Below are 27,498 nucleotides of genomic sequence, written 5' to 3' on the forward strand. Positions count from 1 at the left end.
AAATGGGCTCTGGAAATAGGAATTAGAAGAAATGATCTGTATTGCTCTTTTCTGGTGTCCCCAACAGGCTCAATAAAATTGATCAAAAAAGTTTGCACTGATAAACTACTGTTTTGTAAATGACCACAGACTAGTACCTAACAAATATTTGACTTGCTTGCTATTTTACAGCTATAAAGTTCTTGGCAAGCATAGAATACACATGGATATGTAGCTAAGACATGTTAAAGCTGAAAAAAAAGGATGACCTAAAACATGATAAAAAAACAAAAATCTTGCAAACATTTTCAAGGAAGCTTGGAAAGAAATGAAATAGAACACATACTGGATTACCGCAGTATACATTATTCAAAATGATTTCCAAGTTAATTGACTCAAGCATTTATCAGTAATGCAGGCATAATAAAATATAGATGAACCTCCCTGGCAGTCTGATTATCAATGTCAAAGTTGTACACTGTTTTATTTTCCTGCCAGGTCACGCCCCCCGCACGCTCACATGTCCCATTTATCACATTGGGGACACAGGGCCAAAGGACACAGATGCCAGGTGGGCATCGCAGGAGGATGCCACAGGCTCGAGGGAACCATGTCCTCCCAAGTGTGGCTTGGGATAAGCGATTTTGGTACTGAAAATGTAAACCCCAACCGCACGTAGGAATACCTCCAGGGAGGTTAAATGTTAAACACAACAGACTTACTAGACAAAAAGTGTTGAGAGGCAGGTCCAAAATCTTGGTGTGCCTCATGAAGATGTTTAAGGCGTTCTTCAACTGCTGCCTAAAAAACAAAAACAAGTAAATATTACAAAAATTAGATTGTATTATTAGATGAAATACTGGTAAAAGCCAGTAAAAAGGTGATTGTGAGAGTTGAGTATGGAGTGTATGTGATGGGGGACCAAGGCAGTAGAAAGGCATCTAAGGGGTATGTTTAGCCAAATTTTTTTTGTAGTAAGATGGACTTGAGAAAGGTTAAAACTCATATTACTAGCATTCCCCCAAAGAAGATTCACCTTTACTTTCCCTCCCTAAAATCCAACAGGAAATAAAAAGAAGTCTTAATGCTTCCTGCCATGGTGATATTGGCCACCAGGACAAAGAGAAAGTGCATCCTGCTAGTGGGAAATTGGACATCCATGTAAATTTGACAATAAAAACTTGGTTTTAATTCGATTATTCTCCATCCAAAACTGAAAAATACCCTTTTACCTATACATGACACTTTAGCAGAGAACGAAAGCTTCAGAACTTGGTTGTGTTGTAAGATATGTATAAACATGCACCTAGAGGTATCTACATGTATGGTCATTTCTTATAATACTTCTCCAGAGTCTCAAAGCCTTCAATGCTCTTTTAAGCAAATAACTAATTAAAGTTTATGTAAATCCTAACAATGAATTTCCCTTATTTGTGCAATTTTGGTGTATTAACTATACTGTTTGGAGTGGGTTCTTTGACACTGCTACCTGTTTTTCCCAGCTATCTATATGGACTACAGAACATCTCCTTTTATGCTATAAAGAATAAGAGGGGCGGATGTTCTGTAGTTCTGTCCTAGGGTCACATGGCTCATTCTTTACAAATACAGTAAGGTGAATGAGCCCTGTTACCCATCGACAGGAACTCCATTATTAGAATGCTCAGCAGGTGAAAATAAAGAAATATATAAACATTGTTAATACACATATAAAATGTTATATGCACTTGCGATTTCTTTAAAGAAGTATTGCACGAGTGTTAAAGCTCATCAACAGAAAAACATTGTCTAAAACATGTTGCATTTCCTTTAATGTCCAGATCATAGTCCAATCATATACATATGAAATGTAAAGATCTTTGCTTTTCACATTTTTGGATAATTATATTTTAATTTTTTGAGAAAATATTCTCAACTCTAGGTACATTAGCCAAATTTTCTTCCATGTGGTACATTGTTCCAAAAATCCTCCCAAGAAAATAGCAGTCAATAAGGGTTAGTTTAACTTGATATAGTTGTTACCAATTTCCTTGTATTGCTTTTTGGGGATGACTTCACCTGCAAATGTGAAATCTTTGTCCTCTGCACCTTGGTAGGGACACACTGTCTATTCTGCAAAAACTGGATTTGTTTTATTCTACATTTTGCATGAGAGGCAATAAACTGGATTTCCTTCTGCCAACTTTTACAGTTCTCAATATCTGTAACATGATTTATGGAGTTACAACACTGCTTACAAATTACATCAATATATGTATCACCAAGGTGCCAAGGAGCAACAGATAAATACATAAAAATTACAAATGGAGAATATCAAAGAAAAATAAAACCAGTAGAATAATTTGCTTCTTGCGGAGGAGAAGCGATGGCCGGAACAATTTTGCACACAAGAGGTCAGGATCGGCAATACTGGATATACACAGAAAAAAACGCTCAACAATACATAATACAACTCTGACTGTTGATGTGGTTTTCAGAATAAAAGAACACGAACTAAGCAGAGATAGTAGAATTTTCAGAACATAATGAAGTTTAGGTTTACATACCATCTTTTTGAGAGATGTGATAATATAGTAGGTCAAAACAAAAAAAAAATGGAGGAATGTCTAGATATGTAATTTTGTGCAAGCAGTGCCCTGAAGAAAATTCATGTTGTCATGAATTCCTCCCGAAATTTTGCTATGCATTTCCTGTGCCTTGAGCCCCATAACAATATATCTGCTGCATTAAATTTTCAATGGTGATGTCGCCTAAAGCTAATCAGTTCACTGTTCTCTTTGTTAAAGAGGAAGTTCTGTGTAGTGCAAGCATATCCCTGATCTTTCTTCATTTTTTTCCGCGGATCAGTGTTTTCTGCAGCTCTCCTGATGCTTTTTGAATATATCATCACAGATGGATAGCCATAATATGGGCAGCTCTCACATGAGATAGCAAAAACCTTACTTTTAACAAAAAGGCTGCCTTCACACAGAGACAAAATGCAAAGCAAGATTGTACAAATTGCATGGTATTGGAGGTGGGGGAGGAGAGATCTTAGAGAAACATGGACATGCTTCATCGGTGGTAAGGATGGAATGTTTTCGAAGTTGATATATGCATAAAAGTGCATCAGTATGATGATAAAGAAGCTTTCTTGAGGTAAAGAACTTAAAAGGGCCAGTGTAGACGGAATTTTGTTAGTGTCAGATAATTTTGTGGAGCATTGGGCTATGCTGCTAAGACACCCAGCATCCTTTACATCAGTTCTGCTACATAAATGCTGTAGGCTGAAGCATCAATGATACCTGTTGTTGTTTCTTTTTTTTTTTTCTTCCAGGGGTTGCAGGTGGGGGCCCCTTCCACAGTTTTACTGGAAGTCCACTGTTTTTTAGATTTGCCCTTGATCAGTCATTAGAAATATGGCACAGAAGTCTCAATGATTATCAACCATCCTTCATATATTTTAAAAATCAAAACAGGGATAACAATAACATTGCCTGCTATGTAACAAAGACATTCCTTTTCATGCTCCAGTAATAGAAGCCAAAGCCCTTGACTGCATTTTAATTGAGTTATTTATATTTATGTCTGAAGATGTGTGTTGTTCTTCTTCAATGCACTAGCATATTTTAATTTTGATAACATTATTAACATTTGCTATTTATTTTCTTTTGTATAAGAGTGTGAAGCTTCTGCTAATTAGCAATCAATAAATTAATTTTAGAACAAGGACACTCATTGATATGCCCATGGTCACCTCCACATAAAAATACAGGGAGAAATCTAAACCTAAAAAATAAAGTAACCATAAAACAACAGCTAGAAGAGTACTTTCATTAATATTCTTATTATTAATATTATTAATAAACACTATTTTTTATAGCGCCAACATAGTAAGCAGCTCTGAACATTAAAATGACAAATGACAGACAGATACAGACAGTGACACAGGAGAAGGAGAGGACAAGAGCTGTGGAGGGATTTGAAGGCATAGAACAAGAGCTTGAATTTTATTCTAAAGCTTTATACACACGTCCAATGGTTCTCGCCCGATAATCATCTCAGGGCCGATATCGGACGAGAATCTGGCCTGTTTACAGCGCCCGTCGTCCATCGTCCGAACGACCGTCCTGGCAGATCCACGGACAATGGACAAGAGACGATCCTAATGAAAGGGAAGGGGAGATTGCGCAGCAGGGTGCCACTCTGTCGTTCTCCCCCTCCCTTCTCCATAGAGCAGAACGGTGCTGTATGTACAGCACTCGCTCATGCATAGTGTAGTCATTTGTCGTTGGAAAGGATCGTGAAAGATCCTTTTCAACAACAATAATTGCACGTGTGTATGCAGCTTAAGGTGAAATGGAAGCCAAGATAACTACAATAAGGCAGCAGAAGAGAAGTAGTGGGAAGGATGGTAAATCCTCCTGGGGGTATGTGTATAACTATTTTTATTCATCACAAGTATCAGTTTATTAGTTATGGTATACTACATGCAATATTCAGTTCACAATAATTGATACAAAGGCTTTGTAGGCAGCCAAATTCCGACTGGTGTTAACTGTAAGTTCCTTGAAGTCTTTATTATGAAAAAGAGCTAAAAACTATCTTTTTAGTCTTTATTAGCAATAGTATTACTATGGTCAAAATAAAATGACATATAAATAACATTACCATTTTTTTATATTTCTCCCTGAAATTCTGCCCTTAGATCTTTGTAGTTTGCACTTGAATAATGCAACAACGCTGTTTGTTGTGGCATGAAATTGAACAGTTACACTGTCACCTTGTGGACAGGGTACTCTTATATAGGCATGTTTGAAATAGACTTAACTAAAAACAAAAGGTTTATGTCTATGAATACGAGATGTATATATCATCGTATTTTGCTCATGACTGTAGTGATTTACCTACATTTAATTGCCATTTCAATGTGATAATATACTGCTGCAAATTTCCAAAAACAAGTTCAAGCCAGCCACTGAGTATCAAATTTAGTGCTTAGTATGATATACCTGTAGAAGCTTCCATCTGATGTTCAGGTCATCCAACTGGCGAGCTGTTTTTGCAGATGGCTGAATATCTAGAGCAGAGAGTCGACTAGCCACATCATTCACTGTGTTCACTTTTGAGTTGATGGGTGCAATTTCCTCTCCAAATGCCTGTCACAGAAAAAAAGACAAAAATTTCTAAATTCTAAAGGGAGTAGTGTAAATCATTGAGAAGGCGAGACTTAAATAAAGACCTTTTTACATCTCTACATTTGCCAATGGTTTAACAAAGGTTTATGACTGCAGGTAACCTGTTTACCAAAAAATTGGAAAACTTCACAAACACATATTCCCCACTTGGCATTTATTCCCCATTTATTGGTTGGCACTATCCAAAAAACTGTAGCCTTGCACTACACAAATGAAGAAAGGGCACAAATATTGAACCTGACTGCACATTTACAGAATCTGTATACCTAATATACATTCTTTTTCTTCAAGTCATTGAAAGCCAACTTCTGATTCTGCATCTGTAAAAGCCTAGCAGGTTGACAAGACTAAATTATTTCTTTTGTCTTTATAGCATTAAGCTGTTTTTATGATATATTATATTGCTATTGCAATATGCTTACTTCTAATAAATAGCATTTAGATATAATAAAAATACATCAATTGCAAGCAGTAAAGAGCAAGGACTATGGTCAACCTGTAGTATACAGTGCCTTTTTTGCTACTTGGGTAATATTTTCTATCTTGAAACATCAAGGCTGCAATTTGATCCTAGCAGAAAACTCATTTCTCTGGATTGAAAAGGCAGTAACGGTGAGGTTGTCATATGTCTATAAAATGCATTCGTTTCACATTGCTCTCTGCTGTATCAGTATTTAGGTGCAGTAAATGTTATTTCAGGTAACTTTTTTTTCTTTGTATGTGACATTATTATAAGGCCACAAAGGAGATATCGGTCAGAAAAAATAGATTACAATATCTAATGTCCAGAAATGCAGACAAATTAATAGCAACTAATGGGAACTGATCAACACAACTTAAATAATAAAGATGAGATTATGCATGAAATGGGATTCTCAGGTAACACATTTACAAATAATGCAGCCCTGCTTATAATTATAAACTGGCCAGACTTCAAAGAGCTTCACACATATAGGGCCTAATTTATTAAAGCTCCTCAAGGCTGGAGAGGATACACTTTCAATTTTGAAACTGGGTAATCCAACAAACCTGGAATAGATTTCTTAAAAGTAATTTGTTATTTGTTAGCAAACGTTTTCAATCTTGAAGATCCTGATCTATTCCAGTTCGCTGGATCACCCAGGTTCACTGATGAAAATGTATCTTCTGCAAACTTAAAGAGCCTTAATAAATCTGTCCCATATACTGTAGCACAACATTCTCGCTTTTTGCTTCAGGTATCAGCAATCAAATGTAGGCTAGTGTTAATGGAACTGCTTCTATCCCCATACAAGGTTATGAAATGCAAATGCAGGTCAACTGCACTTGCAAGAAATTTTAAATGATCTAAGAAGTGTCTCAAACGGACGTCAAATCTTGCTGCCTTTACAGCCCAAAGCCAGTGGACACGTGCCCTACCATTTCTTTACTATAGGAGAGACAGGAGCATATACATGTGTGTATTACATTACACAAAGGCAAACAATGGTGTTCTTCACAATACTAAAGAAAAGGGACTGTGGACTGGTGTATAGTAGTAAATACCAAGGTTTTTGGGACTGGTGTATAGTAGTAAATCCCAAAGCTCCCTCTTTGTAGTTAAAGACCTACTTTCCGTTTGTGACTGGAGAACACCTTTAAATGAAGCATGCAGTAAGAAAATACTTCTTTTTCAAATAAATAAAAAATTATCTGGCTCATTGATGTATCCATCTTTTCCAGGGCAACTTAAGCTGTTTTAATAAAGCCACGTTTACCCCAGGTGCACTGTCTCAGCTGACTTGACATCCTGAAGCTAGTAAAAACCAACCAGCATGAAGAATGCTTACCACCACTCTACGGGGACTGCTTCCCTTAATAGCTCTGCCCGCAAGGTATTGCTCTATTGATGTCTTATTGCTAATGAGGGAGATTTAGCATCATTTGGGGTCCGAAAGAGAACAATTTCACCTTAATATTGAGAAAAGATTTTGCTGTTTGTCATGTGTTGCAAGTCTATGAAAGTGTTTTCCCTAACTAGTTGGTACACACTACCCACAGACAAAACAGTCAAACTGAATTTGGGACAGATTGGGTGGCAATAATCCATAGATACCTTTGCTACATTTGCTACTAAGATGCCAAGTAGCCTTAGCAAGTTTTATGAATATAGAATATTTTGTTTACTTATCCAATCCTCCTCATGAAATTCACCTAATTTTCAGTCGAAACACAGATGTAATATTTTTTTCCAAATATATCCAAAGTCCAAATTCCCGGTAACCTCCCAATAACCTAAAAAATGTATGGATAATCTTTTTCTTTGCACCACCTAATGTAGCCCCTTAGCAAATCCAGTGGTAAATTTATTGTAATAATTTTTTGCACATAAAAAGAAGAAATTATGTAAACATTTAATGCATTAAAACACAGAATAAATTTTGTTACTTAATCTGTATCAGTTCTGATACACACATTTTCCCTCCAGCCAATGTAAACCAAACATTTGTCTTCCACTGGAAGATTCTAATTTATCACCTGATTTTTAGCACCTATAAAACTTTATGAGTCATTCATACAACACGTAAGACCACACATAAAACATCTAAAGAAAGGCATGAAGTGAAATTATTATCATCATTTGTGACTTTACTATATTGCAGCAGCTGGTTACTGATTTGTGTTTATAGATTGTGCGATAGCAAAATCTCATTTAAATTGAAAATGTAATTCATGCTGAACTGTATTAAGGTGATAAAAGCACAGATTTATTTCAATCTAATGAATTGTTCATTTAAAGTGTAACTAAAACCAATCATTGCTCAAGGCACCTTCTGTTCAAATATTACATATGGCATGCTGACATCAATGATCATTTAGGCAGGAGGTCATTTGTGATGTAATAATAAAGGCTAAGAGACCTGGTGTAATGACAAGATGGCAACATTAAAACACAAAAAATGATTCCATCTTATGTAGAAAAAGCTGCTTGTTCTCCTTTAAAACGGTTCCACTTTATAATTACATTATCAGGCAAGTTAATACTGATGAAAGCGACAGATGACACCCCTTCTCCAATAATTCTCCTAAAGGGAATGGGGACGGGTGAGTAACTCAGGGTTTAGTTCCACTTTAAATATTTAAATAGCTATAAAGAGCATTCTTTTTGATGCTAGAATTTAATTCTAAATAACTTTACATAACCAGAATTATACCCAATGTTTAGCATTTCTATTAAAATTGTCCATATACAACATGGAAAATGACTGCAGTAAAACCTGAAAGGGATACTAAAATTTCCCCACTCTATCCAAACCAGAAGATTGCAGTAAAAAGGAGCAAGGGTGTGCAATTCTGAGGCAGCATATCTACACTGGGAATAATGTGTGACTTGCACATAATTCTTAGTACTTTTGAGCTACACAAAGTAACTATATACACAATGAAAAGTATATTGTAAGCCACAAATTTAAAGAAGTCTGTGGTTCCAACTACTAGCCTCTGTCACTAAAGTAACCCTGCAGCTCTGATGGGACATTTTAGTGAGTTAGTAGCTTTTGAATGAAACTACAACACAACTACACACAAACCCAATGTACAGATTCTAATAAACCGAAGCAATTCTAATAAGTATAGAATGTATTTTAGAAAGAAATATGTATCTCCACAATTGTGTGTCTCTATTGTGGACATTGAGCTTAGGACTATTTGAAAAAAAGGGCAATAAACATGTTTTGTTAAAAGGCAGAATAACATAAATAACAATAAACTCACATTTTCAACTTGGCCTTATGGATTATGTAAACCTAAATTACGCTGATCTGCCTGGGTTTTACTTTTGTTTTAAGTTTCTAAACCCCCTAAACTGTAAAATAAATACTGCTCTGAACCAGCAGATTATGGTGACAATGCTGGTTAGGGTCACAACGAGGGTTAGGATGGCAAAACAGATTTGGATGGCAACACAGTTTAGAGTGACAATGTGGATTAGGGGGACAACATGGATTAGTGTAACAAGGGGCTCCACAGTTGGAGATGGCAACACAGATTATAATGACAACATGGATTAGGGTGACAACACAGATTAGCGTAACATTGTGGATGAGGGTTACAATGTGCATTAGCGTGACAGTGGTAATCAATGGTAGTTGGATAGAGTCCCTGATGTGTGGACATGATCTGTATCTATGACATCAGCACCAACCAATCCAAGATAACTGACCGGGCAGCGCTTGAGCAGTGAGAGAGGTATGTGGGCAGAGAATAAGGTCAGGAGTGGATGGCAGGGCAATTTGCTACACACAAGATGGCCGCTTCTATACATATAATAAATGTTTTATTTTTTCATGGATTCCAGCTGACACAGCCAGCACCACTAAAAGATCGAAATTCCAGTGTAAGATGGTGAGAATAGATATTGAATTCTAGGTCTGATGTTAGAGTTTAGGTCCATTTTAAGAAGAAGAGACAATTATTGGGGTTCTAATCAATTTATATAGATATAACATTGAGCTAACAATCTAACTGTATGAGTAAAAATGTGGAATCTTTTTCCACAGGACCTGTTTATTACCAGTATATAGCAACATTTTCAAAACTGTTTTTACAAATTTAGACAACAGTTGTATTCTATTTTTCAATCTCAAATATAAACAAAACCAATTTTTTTGGAGATTTGGATTATTTTTTGTGACATTCTGATGCCTGAAATATCCCAGTACACATATGGAGAGATGTCTACCCCCAAATAATTTGTTTTGTCTATTACTTATTGGGATTGGCTTCCTGGGTATACATTATTCCAGCAATAATTACTCTTTTTTTTTTTTGCTAAAACATAAATATATATATATATATGTGTGTGTGTAAAGAAATTCTTACACTTGTCTTTTCAATATGTTCCTTCAATGAATCAATTAATAAGTCTCCCACTGGCTTCCAGGCACTTCGCACTTCCTCTGCTGCCATCAATTCTGAGTCAAGATCATCCATTGCACTTTGCAAGACCTTCAGTTTTTCTAAAGCCTTCTCCACTTGCTTTTGCCAACTGCTAGCCTGCGAGTTCAGGCTTTCCCACTTCTCTTTAACCTCCACGGACTGTGTGCGCATGGTCCTTGCAATTTTTTGGGCTTTTTCTTCAGGAGTTAATTCTAAAAAAACATAAGCAGGCACAATTTATTATCACAATATATTTTATGTCTTCTTTCAATTTATCCAGGTGAGCAGCTTCACCAAAGAACAGGGTCCCAAATTATTATTATTTATAAAGTGTCAACAAATTTTGCAGCACTGTACAGTAAATTAGGATTGAGATAATAAGTACAATCTAAGACACAGAAAGATAAGAGGGGACCAGCCAAATTGAGCGTACAATCTAGGAGGTGGAAGAGCATAGTATACAGTGGGTAAGGAAAATGAAATTGTGGCTACGAGAGGTAAGGAGAGAAATAACAGGGGTAGGTAAGTTTTCAGAGCTGGGTTTTAAAGGTTTGTTAACATCTTTTTTAATTTCAAAATTTTTAATATGTAAAGTGTACAAAAAAGAGAGATCAAGGGTAAACAACAACTCACAAGACAGACAAGCATATCACAAAACTACATTTGAACAGTCTGTATACAAACATAAAAATATACAAGTTTTTACAAGCTTTACAGTAAAAGTTCAGCATTCACACAATTGTCCACAAATTCCTAATAGACGTACAAATAATATTGTAATGGGGGACACCACAGGTTCTGTGGAAGCTTTACAGTAAATAGAGACCAGCTTGATCTTAGATTAATATAGATGCTTGTTCTCCGTGGTAAATACTGAGTCCATGTGTATGTGTAAGAGTCCATGTGTATGTGTATAAAAGAGGAAAAGAAAAAGTTAAAATACAGAACAACAGATAGTGGGTAGGAATAAGGAGTGTATATGGTCACAATCAGCAAGGAGAAGAGAGGGAGGGAAAGAGAAGACTGGCCTATTTCTTTGACACTGGGGTAAGAGCTATACTATGTCCAATTCTATGGGGAAGGCAATAATAGGAAGAATGTAAAGATTCTATTTAAGTGAAGCAATGCTAGTAAATATAGTATGTATATTTAAAAAAGAAACATCTAGCACTACAACAATCTAGTTGAACCACACCAGCACTAGTACGTCCCAGAGACTTAAGTACACAAGGGAAGGAGCCTGGAGAGTACAAATATTGATGGACAAACTGGAAGCGACAAGGACGAGAAAAGGCATTAGAGACCATAAGGTGGGTACAGGTACAAAGCTTAAACTGGAAAGGCCTGAGAGTGTAAGAGTTCAAAGTTGGGAAAGAACAAGCCAGATATCAAACACAGGAGCTGAGTCAGCCTGGCAGATAACCCTAAAAGGTGAGGTGATGCACAGTTCCCAGAGGACAAGCCAAAGGTCATTTAAAAAAGGTCAGACGGTCGAACGATTTATCCAAAGGAGTTGGAGGTTTGTGCTTGGAAGGAAACAAGCAAATAAAACAGACAATCTAGGTACTGAATGGAACATGATCAGCTGAAATCGAGTCAACAACAAAAATTTAAGAATCAATGCTTACCCTAACAGCTAGCAAACAATATGTTAACATGTAAATGGCATCTGACTGAAGATTTTTATGCAAATTCTGATAAATCAGAGGTCAATATGCAGTGTCGATTAGGTAAAAACAGGCTGAGAAGCAGGCTCCTGAAGTGCTTTCACAACCAGGAGGAAGCAAAGAACCACCAGAGAAATTTGTTTGACCCGGGTGATACGGGAGAATGTTCTCCCAGCCTGCCAAGTAGAAGGAAGAAGTGGCTGCCACCACTGGCTGCTGAAATCCAATGTAGGTAATTAGGGTTGTCGATGGTGACTGGGGTGTCTGCAAGGTTTGCCAAATTCTCCTCTTTTGGCACACAATCATTTTTTTTAAATAAAAATAAAAAGAAAATCATGCAGACGGGTGTTTAAACAGAACATTTGGCTCCTTGAGGTTGCAAATGTCTTAACAACCGTGGTAATGCTAAAATATATAAAAGTCAGACTTTACTACAGTAATAAAACAATATCAAAGAGGATCAGTAGCTTTAACAAGGAGCAAGTAATCATATTGCAGAAAGCCTAAACAATACTAGTTTAATTATTCTGAAGGGTAAGGAATATTTTATTATCAGCCATTCTAGCCTAATACAGAGCTCCTTATGAGAAAACGCATTCTTCACTGAATTATATTATTTTGTACTAAAGATATTAGGTAAAAAACACATTCCACAAAATGCATATAGTTTGTCAAATCTTTAAAGGAAAAAAAGGTACGCTTCACTGTGCAGAACAGAGCATCTGGAAACAGGCAAAAAATACCCAGTTAGAAACACTGTAAAAAAATCTTGATGCAAGATCCTAGCCTAAGCTTTTTCCTCACTTGTGCCTTGTCTGTGTGATTGAACAGCTAACGGATTATTTCAGATTCCTCACAGAGACAATAATGAGTAGTTGGACTTGCTGTTAGCCAGTTTTCTTTGGAAAACTTTGTAGACAAAAAAAATCATCACCAAGTTTGTGCTGAGTTGGCAAGCTGTTTGCTGTGGATGGAAAGAATGAGTTCAAGTATCTTCCAAATTTTGTGACCCAGATGGTGACATATTATTAGAGAAGCCCTGGTAGGAGGACATAGTTGAAAATTCCTAAATAATTCACTTTTTTCCTTTGCTGATTGTTTTGCAGGCATTTTAACAGCTGCTGACAAACATTGTGTCAACCTAGCTTGAAAGAGCCATCTGCCTGGCCAAGAAAGAACATGAGCTATGTGAGGGTTTTAAAAGAGCTAAATAACAACTCTTTCAGATTAAAGTAGGAACATATGATATAAGATCTGATCAAACAAATGGCAGATGACAGACTAATCAAACAACATTTGCCCTTGCTGAGATTACATAGTATCTAAAGACAACTACTGGGATACAGTGTTATATAAAATGTACTACTGATGTGCAATGTACAAACAGCAGCTCATTTTATTAATGTAAGGAAACATTTAAACTTACATATACTGTACTAAACAAATAATTGTTTTCCAGTAAAACCTCACAATATAAATTAAATACTATATAACATACATATACATCTATTAGAAAGTTAAGTTATTAAATCTTGATAAACCTTTATTATGCCTTTGACAAACATCTTGTAATGCAAAAAAACATCAAAGTGATACTGATGTTCATTAAAAGTAGCAGTGGCCTTGTAAAACATGTGGTTTCAGAGCTGACATCTCTGCACTGCTTTTGTTATTGCAGGACCTTTAGTGTAAACACCAATGCTAATGCTAGTGCAATGCTTTAAAAAAAATAAAAATGCTAGTGATTAAAATGTATATCTGAGCAAAAAAAAAAAGTAAATTTCTGCAATACTTTTCCATGTTTTGCATTTTCCTTTGAAATATGTCAAGTACTGAAAACATATATCCTGCTAGAAATCAAAAGGGCGTGAGTTGACAAAACTGACCTGCTGAAATCCCATTGTTGTTAGCACTCCCCAATTTGCCCCTGCTGGACTGCACAACACCACCATATTATGTTATGGAAATGATAGGATGTTCTGTTGTTACATAGATGCCCCGATACTTTAACAAAAAAGTTTTGCTAATGGTGCATATAGAACTTTGTGTACCTAATGCAATATGTTTATGAAGTTCACGAAAGTGACCAATTTATGTGCCATATAAAGATCATTTTAAATACAACAGAAATATAACATTGTCATTTTCAGTGATAGTTAAGTGAAAGACAAATATGTATTGTAGATTCCCCCATTTACTAGGTAAAATACCAAACATTTACAGTATCCAAATAACTGTGAGGACAAATGCAGATACCAAATATTGGAGGTGTGAAAATACCCATCTTTCAAACATATGTTTGTCATAATTGGAATTATGCAAAACATTACTGCGCTCTATTGTAAACCTGGAGTGTGTCCCTTGGCTGCCAGGGTCCACCAACACCCATATTTGTATTTATTCTTCTATTAATAAAAACATCTTTAAAAAGTAAAAAAAATAGTATAAAAGCATCCATCATTCATTTCACTCACCGAGGTTAGAATACTATGAAACAGGAACCGTTCAATTAAAGCGAATGTTCACTGAGCTTTGAAAAAACACAGAAGCCGCAATCACTACTCAATCAATCATATGCTAGCAAGAATCCAGGTTTCCAAGTTATTGGGTATTCAAAGTGAATCCAGGTCTACCTTATTTACTATAGTTTTAAAAAGTTTTACATCACTTCATATCACATCCAATGCAATTAGGTATGCCTGCCATTAGACATGCTAACCTATTCTTTCCTGTGCTGATGAAATATTAAAAATCCACTGAGCACTAGGAATAACAGACAGTGTCATTAGTAATTTTCTCTTTTGTTTTAGGGAATGTGTAGGATGCTGTGAAACTTCACTGAATCTTTATGACTGTGTTTTAGGGCTAAAGCACGTATGGGTCGTGTAATGTTCCATAGATAATAGTCCCTTGTGTCTGTCTCATGAATAGAGATTTGCAGCCCAGGGCCATATGGAAGGATAATTTGTTTTCAGTTGTGAAAAAGATGACAAGGTAGTTTAAAGTCTAAAGAAAGGCATTACTTCAGTTGTAGAACACGGAGCACAGGCTGGATCCTATTAAATATAGCTCAGTTTCCAGATCACTGCATCCTTCTATTATTTCCAGTCATTGTCAAGAACATTATATGCAGTAACATGAAAAGCCAAGCAATCTTTTACCATAACTGCTAAAGGAGATCAGTCTACTAATTGTTTCTTGGACATTTAAAGAACCAGAAGCAATTTTGTTCATGCATCCTAAAGTGTATATGAACCCCAAATCAGTATGTTTTTTTTTCCATACACTCTTTGTATATAGAGAATCTATTACAAAGTCACTTGCGTAGGGATCCTGCCAGTGACATCACTTTTGGTGACAATGTTAAGCCACTGACTCGCAATTAGCAAGTTTCTGGATTGGATATCTGTATTGGATATACAAACCATTTGACAACTACAGGAGCTTGCACAGCAGGATCACAATGCTGCTTACAATTTTGAGGCAGTGGCTTAGCGGTGCCATATTCCTATTACCATCACATCTGTCATAGGACCAATTTTTCCCTGGATACAAATCAATTTATGTGTAACAATCTTCACCTTTAATTTAACTGACTATAATATAACTCTGACTATAACTGTTTATTATGGAAAAGTCTTCAAGAATATCCTATTTTTTTTTTAACCCCGGGCACTGTTGTTTTCAACATACCATTTTTCTTCAAAATGAATACCACTGTAGTGATATGGTGCTCTGAAATTGTATAAAAAATAATTATTCATGTATAATGAAATGTCTATTTACATATATCATGGAGTTAGGTGGCCTAGGCATACATTTGTAGAGATAATAGGTGGGCTTTGTGGTTGTAATTTCAGATGTTGGAAAAATCATTTCAAGCAATTACCGTTCATTAAGGCAGAGTTGTGGCAAGCCATGTTAGTAAGTAATCTGTGGAAGGATTGGTCATTCATAGGTCACCTGTCATTTTTAGTGTGAAATCTTATTTGTAATTTAATAGTTATTTGTAAGAACCCTGAGCCAAGTCATACATTACATAATGTAATAAAATCAAGTGATGTGACTGTTTTAAGGTTTAACTGCAAACATTACATCATGCAGAAGTTTCTTCTTTGCAACTAAAGATGTCATGGTAAACTAAGGTCAGAGCTTCTGCTGCTCATGGGCCACACTCCAACAGTATTCAGAAAGACCATAATGGATCACAAAGATGAACAACGCACCATTGTGTGGCTTATTTAAGAAGACAGCTGTCTGTCTATAGCCACATTCAGGCACTACCATATAGTGGGTGAAATTAGAATATAAATTACAATATGAAAAGCCTGAAACAAGCATGCATGGTTGAAGACTTTCCCAATCATATTCTGTTCTTGTGTGATAACATTTTTATAATACGGTTTCTCATTCTTCGAGTACATAGTACACCAGAGCATTCAGAAAGGGAAAGCAAATAATTGTAAATAGCACTTCTGGGAAGATTACAGTCACCTGAACTGAATTATTTTATTCCAGAACAATTATGCTTCATGCCAGGCAAAATCACTTCCAAGCAAGAAAACAAACTGTGTGGTGTGTAGTCCAGACGCAATGTATTCAAGTGGCACTGTGTGAACTGACATTTAAGGCTCTGTATTTCCTCAAAAAACCAATACAGCAATCAGAGTATTGCTTTCATGTGATTCCAATCTCTGGCTGGGTTTTCTGGTCAGTTGAACAGAGTTGTATTTATACCATGGAAAGCTGTGTTTATATTTGGTTCTCTGTACCTAAATGAATTATTGAACCATTCACAATGAAAGGAAATTACTAAATTAAAATATCAACTAAGAAAACAAATGATTAATGTTTATAACAGTCTCTTGATTACTAGTAAGTTATACCTTTCACACTCATCTCTCCTTCTGTTTGAGTGGTGGTATCCTCTCTAGCAAGCCACTCTGGTGCTGTGACCAATCAGGAGACAGTTCTTCAATGCTAATAAGGGTTCTTATGCCCCAAAGGGTTTCTGCGATTTTCCTGTTTCTGCCTGTTTGGTTACAGGCTTCAGCTTGTACTTGCTTCTACTTTGTAAAAAAAGTATCATGGGCAGTACTTAATTATGTTGTCACATTAACAATACAGTTAATGCGAGCTTTAAATTGTAACCATATACCACTAATAAATAAAACACTGTTAGATGTGTCTCTGCATTGAACATGTAAACTTTAAAGGATTGGATAAAAGACTAATGAGTGTAAAAAGTTTTCCCCTTCTTGAAAGTTGGGGCTGGATTTTGCGGGGTTGGCGTTAAACAGCCAATTAGTATACAACTGGTGAAGAAATTCAAGATAAGGCAATCAATTCCAATGCGTCTAAGATAATGGTAATATAAGCTAATGAACATATGGTTCATTATTTATTCATTATAAACAAAGGTACCTGCATTTTAAAACTCTAAATCACAACTGTTTTTCTGCATCCTACACCCTGGAAAGTAATTATCAGTCTCACTAATAACAGATTGTAGTAGTAAAAGTAACATTATGCATTCAACAACTGATTACCGTAATAATTAGCTTGTTTTAGCTCTGAAACAGAATGCAATTACAAATAATGTAGGTTTTGTGTGTACATTCAGCTTAAAAAAAAAGTTACTTTATTTAAGTCAAATAGGTTATGGCACTTGGCACGTCTCAAAAGCATATCTGTCTTTTATATAATCCCTATTCCCCTAACCATTTCTTTGCCAGGCCCTGCCTCCTATTTTTACTATGATTGCTATTTTTTCTTATTTACAACTTTGGCTGGAAGGTTACAAGACCATTCCTAAAGAGTATGGATTCCACCAAACAGTCATGTACCAATGCAGAAAATTCAAGACTGTTGTCACCCTACTCAGAAGTGGTCAACCATTAAAGATAACTCCAAATTCAAGAAGTGAAATACTGCAAAAGGTTACAAAGAAACCCACAGTAAGTTCTAAACAAATTATGGCCTGTCTCACATTGGCAAATGATGATGTTCCTGAGTCCACCATCAGCAACACTGAACAGCAATGGTGCATAAAACAGGCTAGGAAGGAAAAAGTCAATGCGTTCCCCCAAAAGTATTGCTGATGGTCTACAGTTTGTTAAAGATTATATGGACAAACCAGAACAAAGAAAATGTTGTGGATGGATGAAGCCAAAATATACCTTTTGGAGCTTTCTGGTTTTGGTCTGTTTTCCCACATCTGGGCCTGGACAGCTTGGACAGATTGATGGAACAAGGAATTCTGAACAACACTAGACAATTCTAAAGAAAAATGTATAGACATCTGTTTGTGAACTAAATCTCAAGTGAAGTCGTTCTGTATGAAGGAATAGGCTAAAATTCATCTGAATTGATGTGCAGGACTGAATAACAGATACTACAAACGTGGTTATTGCTGCACAAGGGGTCAAAGCAAATACTGAGAGCATGTTTAGTTTAAGTTATCCACACACAAATATGTCATTGCATATTTTTTTTTAATAAATACATAGCTATGGACAGGATGGGTGGCTCAGTGGTTAGCACTCTCACTATTGTAGCGCTAGGTCACAGGCTTGAATCTCAGCCAGGACTCTATTTGGAAGAAATTTGTATGTTCCCCCTATGTCTATGTGGGTTTTCTCTGGGCACTCCAGTTTTCTCCCACATCCCAAAAAAACATGTAGTTAGGTTAATTTGCTTTACCCCAAAAATGAAAATCAGATGATAGTCACATTCATATAAAACATAGAACATTTAAAAGGGTTTACAAACTTTCAAGCACCGTTGTATGTTTTGTAAAAGTACAGAACCTGTAGATTTTAAAGACACTGCTGCTGGTTTTGTACATCCCATGAAAGTTGTGCAAAAGTTAGGTTAAACCTTAATTAGTATACTCTTAAATATGATGCAACGTACAAATTTGAAATATATCATAGAGTACATGGAGTATATATCAGATTTGCATAGGTTTTCATACATTCCAAACCTAATATTTAAACATAAAAAAACTATTCATACATAAATTTTTTTTTTTATTTAAATGAATGGATTTGAAAGAAGCAAAAGGTCTTGTTTCTTTTTACCTTACATCACAAGTGCTAACAGCATTAGTCAATGTCTGAAAGCTGTCATAACACTGAAAGAGGTGACAATTCTACAGCTCAATAATAATTGATAAAAGGTAATTTTCTCTGTATGGATTGAATTTCAAGCATATTTTATGATAGTTAAAATATTGCCTGAGTAGGTTAAACAACATCTAAAATGTTATTATGTGGCTGCTTAAAAAATGTCTAATTTATCAAGTTCTTAAGTTTATGAGTTTACAATGTTTACATGGTAAGAGCATAACACGCAATATTACTAAAATTATTTTTAACCTCCTTGCAGTTAAGCCCGACCTTCGCTCGGGCAAAAAAAATTGCAAGGATGGTTAAGCCTGAGATTTTTCACATCCTTACTTACCTGGTCCCCCTGTGCTCATCCAGCGTCTTGCTCTTTTTATTCAATTTACACCAATCAACGGGAGTATTCACAATCTTGTTAAGACATTCATATTGTGACAGTACAACAAGAACAGTTTTAACTCCCAAGTTTGTAATGCCAGTTTTTTGCTCTTTAAAGATAACAAGTATGGGTAGAGAGTACTGTAACTGGTAAGATAAATGTATATAATATCGTAAATTTATGTATTTGGTAAATATATATATTTATAAAATATGTCTTTTTTAAACTAAATTTCATGTCACTGAATACTGTATTCTTTTTATTTATTTTTTACTGTAGTGTACCACTGACTTTCAATTTCAGCACCCCTGATTTGGAAATGGTAATCTACTACATTAGGAACCTTGGCACCTGCATCCTAATAAACCCAGTGACTAACTATGACATCACAGAAGAATTACTTTGTCTACTTAATAAAACTGATCAAATTATACATTTAGATCTGTTCTCATTTGCTTTCTCTGTGGCACTATTATTATTATTAGAGTGCCTGGCCTAAGAAAGAACTGCCATATTGACTTTATTATACAAAGAAGATTGCCTTTTACAACCTGTCCACTCTTGTTTAAATCTCCCATTACTGGCAGTGTTTTATTTATATGCATGTTGCTTTGAAAGTATAAACAAGGACCGCAACAGAACAGGGTTAGATGCTCTGTTAGGTTACTCTTACTGTCTGTGACTAATGATTGAAAGATCCCTTCAATTTTGCCTTGCTGTTACAGGCTGTCAGAGAGCAAGGAAGTGAGATAAAATTTCATCATAAAGGATCTGGTTCAAGCAGTACTTGTGCTTCCATGAGGAACTATAACTAGCTGTGCATACACATATTGGTAAAGCATATTTCTAATAATTAACCATCATGAAGCCCACCCTGATCATCACTACAGCTCAGCCACCACTGGAGTGCATGTTTGTAGACAGGAACATCAAAAGGCTTGAGGAGATCAGTAGCACTAAAGTGCAAACGACAATGATAAAAGACGAATAACAAATTAAGAAAAGAAACTTGACAATTGAATGTGATACACAGTGCTTTGGCAAATAATATTATGTGGGATATGTTTATTTCCCTAGGGGCTGAACTTGATGGACTTGTGTTTTTTCAACCTAACTATGTAACCTAATGTAGGTACGGTTTGCAAATACTTCAATAATGGATTTTAGTGAAAACCTTCTCCCATGAGAAATGTTTTTTTCCCAAAGAAAGCCTTTGTTAATTAATTTTGGAACTTATAAATAGGCTATCTGACACAAAAAAACATAGCTAAAAGTACCCAAACCACTAGAACCACAGAAATCTACGGGTTTTACATCTGTTCAGAAACTGAAGGATACTTTTAATGATCAAATTAGCTCATAAATGTAATTTCCTGTAAATGTAATTGAGAAAAAGTACAGGTTATGGATACAAAAAGCATGATAGATTTAAAGATGATGAAAGTGTATAATGAAACAGAAGTAGAAGTAAATGTTGAGGTGAAGATTGTGGGGGAGCTCCACAAAAACATGTGAGAATGACTAGTGGTGGCACTATGCATTTAGCATTACACTGAATTAGTACAGGGTCCATTAACACATACAGATTATTCATGATTGAATAGACTCATGTGGGATTAATTACATGTCACCGCTATAGTAAAGGTCTCTCATAAGGAGACCATTGCCACCTTCCATTGCAGATGTGTCATTTAACGCTAAGCTTGGATCTCACAGTACTTGCTTCATCTAGTTATTTTATTCTGCAAAGATTTAGCAGTTTAGGCCTTAAAGAGGAACTAAACTGAAAAGTGCCTAAAAGAAAAAAAATACATTTACCTTTAATCCCGCAGGGCAGTCCAATCTATCCAGAGGTATCTTCTATCGGGTCCAGTAAAGTTCCAGCATCCATACCTGAGCCGGCGTGCCAGGCGGCGCCAATTTTTTTCCCCTTCTAACTGGTTCTTCTTCCTGCGCAGTGGGATCGACAAGACTTTTTTACAACCTACATCACCCGATTTCATGCCTAGATCGGGTGACATAGGTTGTAAAAAAATCTTTCTATCTATGTGTATCTCACTGAGCATGCGTGAGATTGGTAAATATTTCTCTTTTCACAAAAAAGGCTCCTTCTGTGCATGCCCAAGCATCCAAGAGCCTCCCGGGATGTGTGACGTAGGTATCCCGGAAAGCTTTGCGCTCCCATTCATTAGGGGGCGGCACTGCATCCTTTTTTTTTTAAAAAAAGGGTGTTGCACTTAATACAAAACAAACAACAGAATTTTTACTTATCATGAAAGGGTGTTTAGGTTCGCTTTAAGAATATGGGTCATTTGAGGCACAATACTTTTAATTAACCCTTGCAACAAGTTTTCATGTATTGTGCCTGCTACTATATAACACAGATTCCAAATCTTCCTCCTGTTTTTGGCTAATCTGTACCAAATTTAGGCTCATCACACATTATAATTTGACTGTATAATTTTCTTTAGCTCTAACTATGAAGTGCAGTACATTAGGTACGTAATTGAAAAGGATGATAGCTAAAAAAAAAACACCAGGATGGAGGTAGTACAATTTGATATATTTGACATACAATGTCTCTTTTGCCAAATATCTAACTCTCTGGCTCTTGGTGGCTTTTTGTTTCCGTTCTAAACTACACAGCACATGCACCATGTAGCACACACAGAAGGCTGCAAAGGATAATGTAATTCCTGCACATAAGCGAGGGGGATTGCTGTCTCCACGGAAGTTTGCTGTGGAACTGGCAGTGAAGATGGCAGCGCCCATCTAATCAGCCCTAACACCTTCTTCCCATTAGCTATAATTTACTTATTTGTCTAGTTTTTTTTTCCTTTTATCCTCTAACATGTATTTCATTCAATTTGTTAGTGATATTTTTCAGAATGTAAACATTAAAAAACATTTTAGACAAATTAGAGAATAGGAAAACTAAATATAAAACATATTACTATTTGTATATATACAAATATACATATTTATATACATATATATGTATATAATACTCTTGCTACCCCTTACCTAACCCTAAGGAGATGTGTTAGAGTAAAACTTCTTTATAAAGCTAACATTATTAAAAATAGATATTAGTTAAAGAACGTAAAGAATGTAAAAGTATGCATAAACAATTTATTTAATAATTTTTTTACAGTTACAGGTTTTTTTACAGGTTTTTATTTTAGTAAGTTGTAGTTTGCCACTGAGAAGAAAATGTATATATTACTTTGTTACCTTAAGTAATGACGCCATTTGAAAGATTGAAACATTTGAAAGTAATGACGCCAGCGGAACCATTAACACTGATCCATATACAAGTATACAGGTAAGTAAAGGTAGAAATGGTTCTAACTAAACACAGATTATTTAACTGACTGGTATCGATAGTGCAAGGGAAGTATTTGCTGTATTCTGTACAACTCTAATACTTATGTAGTTTAATGTAGGTGTTGCACTTCTAGCATTGTTCATGATACAATTTCTTTTGCTGAGACTACACTGAGAGTGGGACTTTATTTATTTTATTTTACTTTTTTGCCTGTACAGCCTGAATACATTTGTTTTTTATTTAGAATAACATTAAAAACATGAATATGGCTTGAAACCACATTGCTTGACTCTAATAAAAGCAATGTCTCGCTTGGAGACTAGTGCCAAATATCTCACACTGACCAGAACCACTGAATTCTGGGGAAAAGCCAGTGTCTGACTAAGGGTCTGAAATAAATGGATCAGCTTGTTTCTCACTTTGCCCCTTGCAAAATTTCATTACATCTGCTAAAGGTGCTAGGAATAACAGTGTAATTGTTTTTTATTTTACAAGCGCGTAACGTACATCTGAAAAAGTAATTCCCATTACATTTCTAAAGCAACTTTTATATTGACCAGATTGCTTCTTTAAGAGATTACAAGAATGAATTGCACCACTGTAAGTAATGTTTCCACTTCACTAAAACTCTGTTTTGACTTGAAATAGTGCTTAAGAAATAGAAAAAAAAAATTCTAAAGGAATTTGATAAAGCTCAAAGTAAAATTGTACATATATAAAAGTAAAATTGCATTTGGCAACATTTACACTTTGAAATGAAATTTGCAAGTTGTGAAGCTTAGAGTGGAGACCTATGGAGAAAAATTCTGGGAACTGCTGTCTGATAATTAAACAGCACCTCATGCAGACAAATACATTTGGTAGTTGCACAAAGATATTTTCTAACTTGATTTAACATGTTGCAAAAACTATGCATACATAAAAAAATTGCTTCCGATGTTTGCTTGCTATGATTATTTAACCCCCTTTTTAACACTATCCAATGATCAAAACGCACCCCCTCCAATATTTTTTCACTATATGATGTTTTCATTTGTGACATATTACTTTAAAATTTATATTTAATTATCATTTTGATAAAACAGTAATTATCATTAATACAAAGGTCAATAACAATTGGATGTACAGCTACTTTGGTGATGATGATTTTGATGATGGAAGCATAATGGAAAATAAAGGCTTGAATAATTACATAAAAAATGTTCATGTTTTAAATTTAGTAGCAGTTTTGAATAAGGTATCATAAAGAAACAGGTTAACATAAAATATCTTATTCCCAAAAAAAGGGCACATCCTAAAAAGTCACCCTTTTAGATAAGAACTGGCTTGATGGGCTTTAAACTGTAAACGCAGCAATACACTCTAGATATGACTAGATATCCAAGATATAATAACCACTTTCAGAGAAGCAATACTGGTCTCAGCAGTCTGATAAAGAGGTCACAACATATGACCTCTATAAGCAGCAGAGACAGAACCTTGTGGTAGAAGCTATTTGTATACTACTTGACTACAGATAAAGCTGAAGCTATCTGCACCAGTAAGCATGCTGAATTAAGAAAGTACCTGGTACAGATCCATGCACATAAATATAAGATTTCCCTCGAGATTTTATCCAGGGAATGAAAAATCAAGCAATGAAAAAATGTCTCTTTCTCCTTGAATTAAAAATGAATTCTTATTCCCAATGAGCACCTAAATTACCAAAGTACTTGGGCAAAAACAGGACAGGGATTTTAAAATAGGAAAAGTTTTTTTTTTTTTAACTTCTGGTAATAATTAAATAACTTAATTACATATATGCTAGTCATAATAAATTTTCTTTCTAAGTGTATATAAATCTAAAATCAAATTAAATAAAAATAAAAATTTTACAGGAAATCCTGCCAGTATCACAAGTCCTGTTCTAAGATCTATGGATTATCACTTATTACCCTAGGTCATTAGCATCTTATTTGGACCATATAACACTTTTTTCTTGTTTCCAAAAATGAAAGAAGTGTTCTGTAGTTTAAAGTGGGAACTGGGGATAATAACTATAAGACTACAGAGTTCACATGTCAGTACCAGATCTCTGGCAGGTAATTTTTTTGCATGCAGTGCAATGCTCAATGTTTTCTTGTGCCTATGGTACCACTAAAAAAAAAACACTTTTATAATATAAGTGAGCATGCTGAGGGCCTGCCCATAGCTTGGAGCAATACAGCTTGGAGGAAAAGGAAAGTGCTGGCTGCAGGAGATACAAGGAACAAAGTAAGTAAAACTGTATTAGCCCTGTATTGAGGGGAATTCTATATTTTCCCTGGAATTCTGGTATAACAGTATTGATCCCAGTATTATCAGTATGTCTTTGCTAGTGTAGACCAGTTGTATGCACTGAGGTGCTTAACCCAAAAGGGTTTTGCATAGAACAGTTTAGAGTCTTCTAATTTTTGGAACTACTTAATCCACAAAGACCTTTTATTTGTTCATTTAATATTTTAGTGCATTTACATATTTAGCTGAACAGAAATAAAATAGCTAAAGCTGTATCCCAAACAACATTTTCATAAACAGTGTCATAATCAACACTACATGCCTGAGCATCCCATTGACTTCCTCTACACAATGGGTTTCTTATTAGAACTAGTGTGGATGGAAGTGTGCACAGATGCATGATTGATGACAGGGGAGCAGAGAACTCCCCTGATGTAACTGCAGCATTGTTTATATTATTATTAATATTTAAGCTCTGTTGAGGGGTGTTTTTTTTAAAGAAATATTGTAAAGATTAAATAATTTCTGCAGAACAACAGTGTGGCTGAGTCAAAGTCCAGTCATCTTTCATACACCACTATGGCAAACACAGTGTGGGCAATACCAGCTGGCAACAACACTGCTGTTGCTTTGCACAATGCTGGTATGATCCAGGGAACTACAAAATCCTGACAGTGCTTAGCAAGGCAGGATAGGGATGTAATGCTTACATTTCTCTACCTTTTTTTTCATAAAACTTTTCTTGTAAGGTAATAGAAGAGTGAAAGGCAAACCACAACGTACTGGGTGGTGCTCGTCAGGATCAATTCTGCAGCAGATGAAGGTTCAATTCATCTAATGCATTTGGTGACAATAGCACAACGACAGAGTTGTAAAGTATTGACATAGGTGACTTCCATCAGAAAGTAATTATTAAAATACATTTATAAACTTTACTGTATCTAAATTGCCTTCCAAATTTCTGGACCAGAGGATTGACATATAAAAAAGAGTGCTGTCATGTATTGCACAAGAGACTACTGCTTTAATTTAGAACTACTGCAATACATAGACTGGTATGAACAATGCAAGGAAATGCTCACTGTGCTGATAACATGAAGAGTGTGATTGAGTGTTAATGAACAGTAGGGCTGTCACTGTATACCAGCAAGATTTAAGCCCTTTCATTCCTGAAAGATCACTTCAGATAATGCATCTCCAGGCATAAATCACAGTAAGGTGAAAGTATAATGTTATAAGAGGTTCAATACATCTGGAAATTGTTCATGATGCCAGTCTAAAATTACTGTTCTCGTAGAGTCTTTGACAGGCCAATTATTTCTTTAATCAAAAAGGCAAATTTAATGGAATTTCTTTTTTTTTAAAAGTAAAAATATAATTAAAGAAAGCTAGCTGAAGCTACTGTACAAGGTAATGTAAAAAAGTCTAACCTGTTTTGGGGAGTAGGTTCCTTCTTGGTTCCTCAGGGCCCTCAATAGGTTGCTCAGAAATAAAAATCCGTGCTTGTTCTATGGCATTTAGGACTGTCAGCTCTTTATCCTTCAATTCCCGTTTCAAGACCTACAACGAAATAACATTTTACAATGAACAGTTTTACAATGTATCACTTTCTAAATTACATTACATTACATTCTAAAGGCTTGTTTAAAAAGGAAGCAGGCACAGTATTACCTTTTACCACTATGCCCATTAATGAACTTTGTTGGATTGGTAGTCAACTTAATTTATTCAAAGGTTCACTTTGATTTGTTTATTTCATTTTACTATTTGATTAGCACAAGAATTATGTATCCATTTTTTTGTCTGTTTATTTATCCAATCTGTTTATTGTTTATCCAATTTTAAAAAAATGCTTTAGAGAAAATATATGTACGTAGACATTGTTTTCCCAAACGTTTCTGTGTAATAACCTAAAATGTATTAAGAAGTTGTTAGGATTATATAAAGGTCATACATCAGAGAAAAAGACCTATCTGAAACCAGGTCAGTAGCTCAAAATATGAAAGTCAAGGTGATCAGCATGACTGCCAGGTAACTAGCACTGTTAGAAAGAAAAGACAGCAATGAGATTCTTCATGTTTCTTTTTTTGCCAGCTTTCCTTTACTAAGGTAAAAAAAAAAAACACTGTGCCATTGATTTCAGTCAGCTAAATCCACCATTTTTTAATATGCCAATCAGTACCCACAGATTACCATGTGAAATTAAAGTAAATATTATTAAAACTATACACACATATGTATGTGTATGCCTAGCAATGTTATATATGATTTTTATTTAAATTTCTGCTGAAATATTTTCCATATCAAGTGGCACAAGGCTTCACAATAATCCATATAGCTCAGCTAAGCATACATTTAAAAATGTTTGTCTAGCTTTGGGTTTGTTGCAGAAAAATCTTGCTCAACTCTTTGGGCAATTAAATTCAATGGCATATTTCTGAAGTGATGCATGTAAATGAACATTTCAAGTGAGTTGTTTAATTGGTCATAATAAAGGTTTAACTAATATTTGGTGATCCTCAGGGTACACCAAGCACAGCCTAGTTAATAACATAGTATTATATTATCTACAGTCTTTACAAGCTAGCTTGAGTTGGATAAAAAGATTGGTCGGTTAAAAAAACAGAATTGCCACAGACAGACCAAATGCTATGGATAGAAAATGTAAAAATGAATTGCGTAAATAAAC

At 35.3% G+C, this 27,498-nt stretch overlaps 1 protein-coding gene across 1 annotated transcript in view; it reads right to left on the reverse strand.

The window, feature by feature from the left end:
* The window catches only part of UTRN (utrophin), a 393,317-nt gene that overhangs the window by 85,962 nt on the left and 279,857 nt on the right, over positions 1-27,498 (reverse strand). The window contains exons 55-58 of the mRNA XM_072410243.1: positions 26,240-26,369; positions 9,996-10,264; positions 4,971-5,117; positions 702-780 (exon numbers count right to left, since the gene is read on the reverse strand). Coding sequence (XP_072266344.1) covers positions 702-780; positions 4,971-5,117; positions 9,996-10,264; positions 26,240-26,369 — 625 coding nt within the window. The remainder of the gene's footprint in view (positions 1-701; positions 781-4,970; positions 5,118-9,995; positions 10,265-26,239; positions 26,370-27,498) is intronic.

The sequence above is a fragment of the Pyxicephalus adspersus genome, chromosome 4, assembly GCF_032062135.1.
Source record: "Pyxicephalus adspersus chromosome 4, UCB_Pads_2.0, whole genome shotgun sequence".
Lineage (NCBI taxonomy): Eukaryota > Metazoa > Chordata > Amphibia > Anura > Pyxicephalidae > Pyxicephalus > Pyxicephalus adspersus.